At 43.2% G+C, this 11,137-nt stretch overlaps 2 protein-coding genes across 7 annotated transcripts in view; one reads left to right on the plus strand and one right to left on the minus strand.

Annotated features, from left to right (window-relative positions):
* The window catches only part of SPIDR (scaffold protein involved in DNA repair), a 736,772-nt gene extending 729,497 nt beyond the window's left edge, over positions 1-7,275 (plus strand). For 5 of the 6 annotated variants that reach the window (XM_029591243.1, XM_029591241.1, XM_029591242.1 and 2 more), the window contains 2 exons: positions 1,347-1,400; positions 6,427-7,275. In XM_029591243.1, coding sequence (XP_029447103.1) covers positions 1,347-1,400; positions 6,427-6,558 — 186 coding nt within the window. In that variant the 3' untranslated portion in view covers positions 6,559-7,275. The remainder of the gene's footprint in view (positions 1-1,346; positions 1,401-6,426) is intronic. The other variant, XM_029591246.1, reaches the window with a different exon arrangement.
* Positions 7,276-9,306: 2,031 nt separating this feature from the next.
* Positions 9,307-10,912, minus strand: CEBPD (CCAAT enhancer binding protein delta). Its single transcript, XM_029591247.1, has one exon. The coding sequence runs from the start codon at positions 10,473-10,475 to the stop codon at positions 9,651-9,653; it is 825 nt and encodes a 274-aa protein (XP_029447107.1). The 5' UTR covers positions 10,476-10,912; the 3' UTR covers positions 9,307-9,650.
* Between the last annotated feature and the right edge of the window lie 225 nt (positions 10,913-11,137).

Raw genomic sequence — 11,137 nt, forward strand, 5'->3', positions numbered from 1 at the left:
GTCTTGCTTAGGAAGTGCAGTAGGAAACTATGTAAGGAGGTCAGAATGAAGTCTGCATGGGCATGGAATTTTAGCCAGAAATGTTCTGCAGAATGGACACAGAAATGTAGGAAGCAAACTCTGGAGGTGAGCCAAGGTTGGAATTTGGTGCACCTAACAGGATGAGAAACGGCAGGGGCAAGAGTGTCTAAAGCAGAAGAGAGCATAGTGTAAGAAGAAAACTTCCCCATCAACTGACTCGAGATAATGTAGTGGAGAAAAGAAAAATGGGAGAGTAATGGAGAGGGTACAGGGACTGATAGCCTGGAGATGCCTGTAGGTAGTGGTGGTGACTGGATGAGGCTGGTGAGGGGGGAACAGTGTATTTATTTATTTAGAATATGTATAACCCACGGATTCCTGTTTAGTGTGAAATTTATCAGATGATGGTCTGAGAGGAGAAGAACTGAGGTAGAGAAGTCTGAGAGACAGCAGTTGGAAGAATGGATTAGGTCAAGGTAGGGGAGCCAGGGGGTAGAGTTGTAGGAGAAAAGTATGTGGATGTACTGCAACCTCCCCAGTACTGGGCCAGCTGCTGGAGGAGTGTGGGGTAGGAGCAGCGCAGTCCCAAGGTGGGTTCTGATGACTTCAAAAGTCAACCACCAAGGCAACTGGGAGATGTATGCACATGTATTTATTTATTTAAGAACATAAGAAGTTGCCATGCTGGGTCAGCCGAGGGTGCATCAAGCCCAGCATCCTGTTTCCAACAGAGGCCAGTCCAGGATACAAGTACCTGGCAAGTATTCAAACAGTAAAAAAAAATCCCATGCTACAGATGCCAGTAATAAACAGCGGCTATTCCCAAATCAATTTGATTAATAGCAGTTTATGGCCTTCTCTTCCAGGAATTTGTCCAAACCTTTTTCAAACCCAGCTACACTAACTGCCCTAACCACATCCTCTGGTAATGAATTCCAAAGGATATTTATGGTAATTTATATTCCACCCAATTACCGGCACACCTGTTCTAGACAGATTACATCAAATAAAACAGCACATAAAAACAACAATAAAACATCAAATAGAATAAAATAGAATGACAATTGAAATAAGGTAAAAAGTCCTAAAATAAATGGACTTTTAAAGGTTTCGAAAAAAGCTTGTAGTTGGAACCATAGTACAACTCATTTGGAAGGTTACTGCAGCCTCCCCCAGTTAATGAAAATGTATCCCTTCTGAATCAGGTAATTTAATGTGTTTTATGGAAACCATGAAATTCTGTGGAGTGCTTTTAACTGAGATTATTATTGTGTGCTATACAAAGCAGTGTTTTTACATTTGTATCTGCTTTCCTTCTAATACAGTTGCTGGAAAAGACGATTTCTTATCTCCTGAGATTTTGTGCCTGTGAGGATGGGGTGAGTATACTGAAAGGAAAGCATAATTAGAGATCACATGTGGCAAATACAGATCTTTGGTGCAATTGCATGACCTCTGCAATCGATGAGACTCCACTGGCTGCTCTTCTCCATTGTTTATCTTCCTTCTGCCTGGGAATGGCAAAAATGTGAATCGGGCCTGTGGGTGGAAGCAACAGTGCATGTTTCCACTGGTTAAAAACAATGGATGTATTTGTTATTGCAGCATTTGTCTGCAAAATAAATATCAAGTCATTAATATTTTCAGAATTACTCCTAAAATCTCTACTGTACATCTGTTATTCAATCCGCTGCCATTGTGATGCCAGTAAGGAGCAAAGAGGGGACCTTTAAAAATTATAATCATGGTTCCTTATCGATATATGGTAGTAACACAGTACAATACAGGAAAGTGCAATTTTCCGTAGAAAAATACATTAAAGAACAAGGAGTCATGATATGAAATTGGACGGAGGCTCAGATGAAACGTGAAGAAATATGTCTTTACTGAGAGGGTGACAGATAAATGGAAAAACCTAGCAGAAGAAATGGTGACCAAACTGATGCATGCTTGAGACAGATACAGAGGAAAATGATCGGAACAAGGTTGAGGGGTCTGGGCATTGGTTTAAGTATGGGAACTTGTACCCTCCTCTACCCAGACTGGTAGGGGATAAAAGAGGGCAGATGATAAAACTGACTTGGATAAGGAGCAATACCCTGAAGGTGGTCAAGCTTGTACATCTGGTGACTGGGATATAACCCTAGTTTAGAGCATTGTAGACAGAACACTCAGGCATTCTAGATGGGTCAATTGGTCCTTATGGGCCATCATCTACTAGGTTACTATTTAACAATATCAATACAGTATCAGATGCGCAAAAATAGCAATTAAATTGGAGATGACTTCATGTTAGTCTGTTTCTATGTTTTACTAAAAAATGATCAGTGACAAAAGCTTATGGAAACTAAGAATTTTATTAGAAAATCTGACACTAAGCATGGAATCTGATCATTTTTAAAGGGCGTGAAATTATGTAAAGTATGAGGTTATCGATGAGAAGACACACAGGTGAACCGGGATAGCCTGTGGTAACTTCTAATGTAGTATTTCTGCATGGAGGTAACACTCACAGAGAGACACTTACAACCCTAAACAAAAGATGGGGTAACCTGCAAGGAGCGGCATTTACAACTCTAAACATCTGCTGGGCAGACTGGATGAACTATATGTGTCATCATTTATTATGTTACTGTGTTAGGTGGAAGTAACTTCTAAGGCCAGGGGTCTTGGAGAGCTACAAATAGGTCTGGTTTTTCAGGACAACTCCATTGAATATACACAACATATATATTGCATACAATGGAGGCAATGCATGCAAATATTTCTCATCTATATATTCATTGTGGATATCCTGAAAATCAGACCTGTTTGTGACACGCCAGATCCCAAGTTATGTTCTCCTGTTCTAATGGAAGGGTTGTTTAAGGCTATGACTGGGTCTCTGAGTGGCTTAAATTTTGGAATTAACTACAGTACATGAAAATGCATTCCAAGCAGTGAGGGGTAGGGATTATAAGTATGCTAGATATGTATTTGTAGAGTATTTATCTAGCAAAGGAGATAAATACAATTTACAAAATTTACAAAATGATTTTATGTACTAAAAGCATAACCACAGGGTTAATTTAACATCATGCATTTAATTAGTGCACCTTGTAGGAGCTTTGGCTTGTATTTCTGGGACATGAAAAAGACATTTGTTAATGACTATTACAGGGATATTGAACTCTGATCCTCCAGTACTGCAATCAGGTCTGGTGTTCAGAAGTTCCATAAATAGAAGTTATAGGACCTTAGAGTCATTGTGGACAATACATTGAAATCTTCAGGTCAGTGTGCAGCAGTGGCCAAAAAGAGCACATAGAACAATAGGAATTATTCAGAAAGGAATGGAAATCAAAACTGGGAAGATAATGCCTCTGTAATGATCCATGATGCAATCTGGTCGCTCTTTCTCAAAACAGATACAAGAACTAGAAAAAGTGCAGAGAAGTTCAACAAAAATAATAAAGGGAATGGAACGGCTTCCTTACGAAGAAAGACTGAACAGGATAGGGGCTCATCAACTTGGAGGAGAGGAGATGTAATAGAGGTTTATAAAATTATATATGGTGTGGAACAAGTTAATAGGACTAGGAGTAGGGAACACTTCACAAAACTGGCAAGTAGCAGATTTAAAACAAATGTCAGAGCTTTTTGTTTTTTTAAGCCCATACAAAGTTAAGCTATGGAAATTGTTGACACAATATGTAGTCAAGTGGAGTAGTGTAGCTGAATTTAAAAAAGATTTGGACAGGTTTCCAGATGACAGGTCCATAAATAATTATTAGCCAGACAGATTAGTGGTGCTCTTCCCTTGGAGGGAGCAACCTCCAGCAACCCTCTCTTAGGTGCACAGGGCTATGTGCACAGTTTTTGTTTTATCTATGAACATGCACACAGATTTACTCTCCATGCAGAGTTGTGTGCACAAAAATATATGCACAAACCAGCATAAAACTTGATGCACAAATTAGCATACCCCCACTTAAATCCTATGTTAATGAAGTTAACTCCTGCTAATTTTATGGGACTGAAGCCCATGTTCGTGGTGTGGGAGTCCTGCGGTTGGAATGTATGCACATAAAATACAGCGTGTGCACAAGTTTGCTCGCATGAAGCAGAGAATGCTTTCTGCACACATTTTATTTTGTGCGCGTAAATCATGCTTTATGTACAGAAGACACTGTGCATAATGTACAAAAAATGTATTTTATATACACATACAGGCTGCGTCTATTACCCCCTATACTGTAAGGGGTAATAGCTCATCGAAAACACGCAGCCAACCCCCCGAAACCTAATAGCACTCTTCACATGCAAATGCATGTTGAGGAGCCTATTAGTTAGTTGCCTGGGAGACTGAAAGTAAAATGTGTGGCCAAGCCACACATTTTATTCTTACAAATACTGCTTTTCTGTACACCCTCTGACTTAAAATCCTAGCGATATTAAGTCGGAGGAACCAAAAATTTAAAAAATCTGCCTGCCGGTCGGCAGGTTAGAAAAACTGATGCTCAATTTTACCAGCGTCCATTTTCTTAACCCGTGGCTGTCAGCGGGTTCGGAAACCGATGCCACTAAAATAGAGCGACGGTTGTTGGGACCTACTGACAGCCTCTTCTTTACTAATAAAGAGGCGCTAGGGATGCACTATTGTCCCTACCGCCTCCTTATTAGCGCACCACCTCATTTAAATAGAGAATCGCATGCCCTGGAGAGGTGGCTGGGCACGAATCGGGAGAGCGGGCACTCAACATGGAGCGCCGGCTCTCCCGCATTTTTTACTGTATTGGCCTGTAAATATGTGTTCTAAGCACATTTTGGGGTTAAGTGTGCATTTTTTAAATTCCTAATGCCTTTAGCATTCCATTAGCATACTGCAGGGGGTTCTCAACCCAATCCTCAGGCCTCACCTAGCTGGTCTGGTTTTCAGGATATCCATATTGAATATACATGGGGTAGATTTACATAAAATGGAGGCAGTGCATGCAAATGTGTCTCATGCATATTCATTGTGCATATCCTGAAAATCTGACCAACTAGGTGTGTCATGAAGATTGGGTCGAGAACCCCTGGCTTACTGTACCGGGAGGTAACTTTTTAGTGCACGTGTTAAAAAAAACCTGCGCTTTCAGTTTTAACATGTGGCTTATTATATTGGGCCCTTAGAAAGAGATATCATAAAGAACTCTGAACCTATATAGGCAAAGGAGTTTTGTTAAACTACTGACACCTCCCACTAGGGAGTGACAGAAACCTTCTTCTATTTCACTCTGACATCACTCTCCTATCATGCAGTGTCAGGGTGGGGGAACACGCAAGCCACCAGTAGTGGACCGGTTAGAGACCCCTTACACCAGCATAGTTAAAATAATATACTAAGTTTAGGATGTGATCTTCCTGGAACTATTGTTATCAGAAATAGGAAAAGGCATTGTCCAATGACATCTGCTACCTGAGTATATCGGTCTCAGACAGGTCACAGTTTATGCTTGGTATTCTATTTTTTTCTCACCTCAGTACCCAAGTGTAAAATGATGATTTTCACCTGTGGCTGACAGAATCTTAACAGCAACCTGCAGATCTCCTATTTGCAAAGTCAGGGTGTCAAGATAAAACTACTACAGCCTTATAATACATATACAGTATGTATGGCTGCTTTTATCCTATGGGCAAAAACAGCAGCTACCCCAGGTCCTCTGCATAAAAAGAGGCCTATAGCACAAAATTCCTAATACAATATCTAAAAAGGAAAAAAAAATAACAGACATGTTCAAATAATTAGATCCTGCCCAGGCAACCAGCTTAAGTAATCTCACATGTATGCATTTACGGTTAATAAAAGGGGGATCCATCCACATACAATTAACCTGCAGTTTTGTGTACTGATGCTTTGTAAAGAGCATAAATAAATAAATAAAAATAAAATACTTATTGCAATTCCACTTGTATACTTGTTCTGTTTGCTTCCATAATAAAAATAATCCTTTAAAATGCTGTGAATACAAAGCCTTAAGTTATCTATACTGTTAATAAGTTTACAATATTGTTTATTTTCTGGATAAGACCGAAGGCCCTGGGTAAAGTGCAAGGGTGAAAGGAGAGGTGAAGGGCTTGTAATATGGCACTGTGAGCTGTAGAGAATTATTCTTAGTGTATTAGGGAATCTCGTTAAACCCTGTAATTAGGATTCATGTGGTACTGGCTTTATGAATCAGGTGAGAAAAAAATATCCAGTTATCAAGAATTTAAAAAGCTAATTCATGTAACTTTTTTTCTTTGCCTGTTAAACCTGTTTGCGCTGTAAAAGTTCATAGCATGAAATTGGATCCTGCCCTCTGTTCTATCTTTGAGTTGTGTGCTGTTTAGAACAAAATGTACAGAACTGTTTGCTTAGCCAACATACTTTTATCACTGCAGAATTATGAGGTGAAGAGTGTACTGGGAAAGAAGGTGGAGCTGCATTGTTACGTCCACACTGTAACTAGCCGTCCATCCAGCTGTATAGAACTGGAGGAGATCAGCCTTCTGGGAGCAGCGAATGTAAACTGAGCGCTGCCAGCCGCTGCAGTATCTGTGAACTTTGTATTGTGGTTATTTGTTAACTATCTGACAAGGTGGAATATAGTGCAGGTATTCCACAGGTCAAGGCACACTGCACTAAAACTGGTGCCTTGGACTGTATGATGGCCGCACAGGATAAAAATGAAAAAAAAAAAAAGTTAGAAATGTACATCTGAGTCTGTTCCCAAGACGCAGGTTACACTTCAGTGAAAAAAAAAATACTCTATTTGAATTTATTGTGCCTGGAACATGGTCCTTTTTCTGTTCACTGAACATTTTAAGAATGGAAATATTAATAGAGCCCAGTTCAGATGAATGTATCTGATTTGTATCTCCTATAAATAGGAGATATTTGTAGTTCGGCCGTCTCTGATATCACTTTGTGTAGGAGATGAGCAGTAGGTAACAAGTTGAATCAAGCTGTTTTCGCTGTTTCATTTTACTTCCAGCTGTAAAGGGTGCCTTAATGATTTCATGAAATGTTAGAAATATGGTTCCACAGAAAACGCCTCTGTCAGATTTTAGCATGATCAATATTGTGCATTATAACTGACACCTTTAGTCGGGAAGGCATGGTTAAATTGTTAAATTGTTAATTGTTATATAACTCTACATAATTATACCACAATGAAATGCCACATGATGATAACATTAATACTGTATTATAAAATTGCCTATGCTGTATTAAAGAATATTTTTAAAAGATTTTTTTGATGTCCCAGTTTTATCTTGTAGGTTCTTAAGTTTATATTCTAAAGGCAAAGTATCTGTGTGCATAGTAATACTGGCATCCCACTGTTAATTATCTGCAAGGTGGATGTTACTAGATAATATAGCTAATGAGTGTAGAATGAGTTTAACCACAAGTATTCAGGATAATGTGGTGACCTATGAGCAGATAGCAACACAATCAAACCAGTTATTTAGTTAAAACAGTTGCCAGCTAAAACAAATGAAGATTCCTTTTTTTTTGTTGTATGTTTTGATTTATATTGTATTCTGGCAGAGAAGTTAGTATTTAAAGAATTTGTAAAGCTTCTCCTGCTTATCCACACTCACTGCTCTCAATCTTAAGTAAATCAGGTGGCTGCTGTGCTGTTCATTCAGAAACCAACATAGACATTGCACTCTGTGTGTGAATGGAACATGGGGTGGACTTCAAACAGGCTACCAACATAATAAAAGAAACACATTTTTATTCCCCAAAAGTGTAAAAAAAAAAAAAAAAGCACAAAAGAAGAGATAGTAATAAGTCTTAGAGGAAACAAAAGTGCCAAGAAAAAGCAAATTGATATTCTGAGGACTCTAGAACTACTGCTTTTACTTTGATGCTCCTTAACAAAAAATACATTATCTCTTCTCGGCATTCTTTGTTATGAACTGAATTTGAAAACTAGGTCATGATCATGAGATCATTAGTTTACACACAGTAGAAAGGTGCACATGCTGTGTTATTTTTGGTTATTGAATAAACATTAAAGCTGTCATGTGATTTGTTTTTGTTTTTTTTAAAGACTCCTGGGTTTTATAACAGGGGTCTATAAGAAAGGTTTCCCTCAGGGATAGGCTGCCAGTAGAACCACTCTTAAAGCCCCTGTATGCCTCCTGTTCCAGCAAAACTTGGTCAAAGGAAATCCATATCCTTTCTGGTTGTAGAATATTATACACAGTTTAATTTCATGCAAACCAGAGTCTGATTTCTCTTTATTACACTAGGCCTGGCTGTATAGTGTAGCCCTAATGGGTACTGCACCCACCCTTGAAACATATCCTCCATTTAGATTTATGAACTTGAGGAAGTCACTTTACCTACTTGTACTCAAACTGACTGGAAGTTCTTGGGGACTAAAGGATGACATGATAGTGCAAGACAAGTAATATTGTATTAAGTAATACTGAAGTGGAGTAGCAGCCTACTGGTTACAGCTGCATTCTGCAAGCCAGCTAAGCCAGGGTTCTGCTGTTGCTCCCTGTGACTTTCGTCATGTTACCCTCAGGTACAAACTCTGGGAACAGAGAAATATCTACAGTATCTGCATGTAATCTGCCTTGAAGTACCTGAAAAAGCAGGTCACATTGTGTCTCTGGGAAAAATACTTAATACATATGCCCTCAATGGCTACAGAAACTACCTGCAGAGGTTTCTTTGCTTTTTGACAAGTTTTGTGTGTGCCTTTGGATTCAGAATTCATATTAGCTATTTAGTACTGAATTGTTTGCAGCTGGATGCCTTTTACTGGCTCAGTAAAAAAAAAATTATGCAAAGATATTGTTGCAGATAAGCTTTCAAGACATTCATCCCTTCAAAACATTTGGTTAATAAGCAATCACCACCGGCAAAGAATTCAGTACTGCCTGCCATCAAAACTATTTAAATAGCTGCTGCTTGCTTTGCTCGGTCCAACCACTATGTGGCCAGAGACATATGACTGCACTATAACCAAGCATGTAACAATTACAACCCCCCTTTTCCAATAACATGAGTGCTAGTGCCAGTATAAAATGGTGTCGAACTGAATGGACAGTCCCTGGTCTGATAAAGCAAACAATATCTCTCTTTCACGCAGTTAATGAGAGGTATGCATCAGATTTAAGTGTTTGCTGAAATAGTGACGCTCTTAAGCATCCCAAAAAATGCAAATGCCACAATTTTGTGCCCTGAGAATACTGTTGAAATGTACCAGCATTGCCCTAAAGCGTTAGAATAACCATACAAAACACACAAGAACCGTGGAGATGAATTCAAACTTGTTTTCCTTTTATTCTTACAAATGCTGTAAAAATTAATATAAAAAGTTGAGCATGCTCAGTCGTTTTCCCTAGTATATCTACAATAAAAAGGGGGTCCGAGAAAAATTATTTACAAAAAATGTACCATAGCTTCATCAGCATGAGTAAAATATAGAAAACTACTATTACAAAAATAATTTAAGGGCGAGAAGAGTTCATAGTCTGTATAGTCCTGGTGGGGGGGGGGAAGCTGCCAGGGCGCAGTCCAAAGAGGCTCCGGAGAGAAACTGAAACCAGCACAGTTTCCCCCCGTCTGGGTCTGTCCGTTCGTGGCCCCAGCTCCCCCCTCCTCACCGGCACTCGCCCCCCAGGAAGGCGGCGGCCGAGGCGGCGGGCAGCTGCTTGAAGAAGTGCCGCAGGCTGCTCAGGTCGCGGCTCAGCGCCTCCACGCGCTTGTGCAGCTTCTCGTTCTCGGAGGAGAGCTCGAGCAGCTTCTGCTGCATGTCCTGGTTGCGCTTCTTGGCCTTGTCGCGGCTCTTGCGCACGGCGATGTTGTTGCGCTCGCGCCGCTGCCGGTACTCGGGGCTGAAGCGGTCCACGCTCTTCTTGCCGCCGGCGCCTCCCCCCCGCTCCCGGGGCGAGTGGGAGGAGGAGGAGGACGAGGAGGGCGGCGAGAGGGGGGCGGCGGCGGCGGGCTCGGGCGAGGTGGGCGGCGTGGGCTGGCCCGGCGGCAGCAGGTTGACGGCCGTCTGCGCGCAGGCGGCGATCTGCGAGGGCAGCAGCGAGCACGAGCCGTCGCTGGCGGAGTCGCTCCAGTCGGGCTCGCGCTTCAGCGACCCCGCCAGCAGGACGCCGGGGGCGGCGTAGTCCCCGCCCTCCGCCGGCGCCTTGTCGGGCCGCTGGCTGCTGTTGAAGAGGTCGGCGAAGAGCTCGTCGTGGCACAGCTCCAGGTTGGGCACCGACGACATGGAGTCTATGTAGGCGCTGAAGTCGATGGCGCTCTCGTCCTCGTACATGGCGGGCAGGGCGGCCGTGCTGAGCTCGGTCAGGGCGCCCTCCTTGCACGAGCCCGGCCCGCCCGCCGCCGCCGCCTTAGCGCTCTCGTAGAAGTTGGCCGGCTCGAGGGCCCAGCTTCGGTAGCATAGCGGGGACTCCGCTCCGTACAGGACGCTCATGAGGGGAGGAAGCCCGGGCGAGCGCTCCGGGGGGGTGGTGCGACGAGACGGGCAGCTGCCGAATCAAACGCTGCCGCTAGTGCTGCTGCTGCTGGCGGAGGGAACAGGTGTCCGCACTCTGTGTCTGTCCGGCGGGGGCTGCACTTGGCAGGGGGTGGGGGGTCCCGGAGACTGCTGCTCGGACCCTGTGCGTGTGCCGGGGGCGGCTGGAGCTGCTTGGACTGTGCGTGTCCCGTGAGCGTGTGCAGGTGCCGCCCGGACTCTTGGGTCTGGCACGTGGGCTGCGGCTCGTGCAGGTGTCCGGGCTGTATGCGCGTCCCGTGGGCTGGGGGGGTGGGGGTTGCCTGTCAAGAGCTCCGGAGCTCGCTCTTGCACCCTTCTCGCGTTTTCCCGGCGCTGGGTAAATTCTCGTGCTCAGAATTTGGGCACTACACGCGCCGAGAGTTGTATATATAGGTCAGGCCCCGCCCCCTCCCGTTTGGCGTCAAAGCCCTGTAACTTGAGACCGCTGGCGGGGGGGGGCAGTCCCGGGAGAGGGGAGGGGCACGCGCTGCCTGCGTGGGTTCGCTGCGGGCTCTTTAACCTCAGTGTGGGTTAATATGGGTCATTATTAGCAAAGGACTTCAAAGCGCTCATTAGAGCAAGGGGGGAATGCGGGAAGC

The sequence above is a fragment of the Rhinatrema bivittatum genome, chromosome 2 (assembly GCF_901001135.1).
Source record: "Rhinatrema bivittatum chromosome 2, aRhiBiv1.1, whole genome shotgun sequence".
NCBI lineage: Eukaryota > Metazoa > Chordata > Amphibia > Gymnophiona > Rhinatrematidae > Rhinatrema > Rhinatrema bivittatum.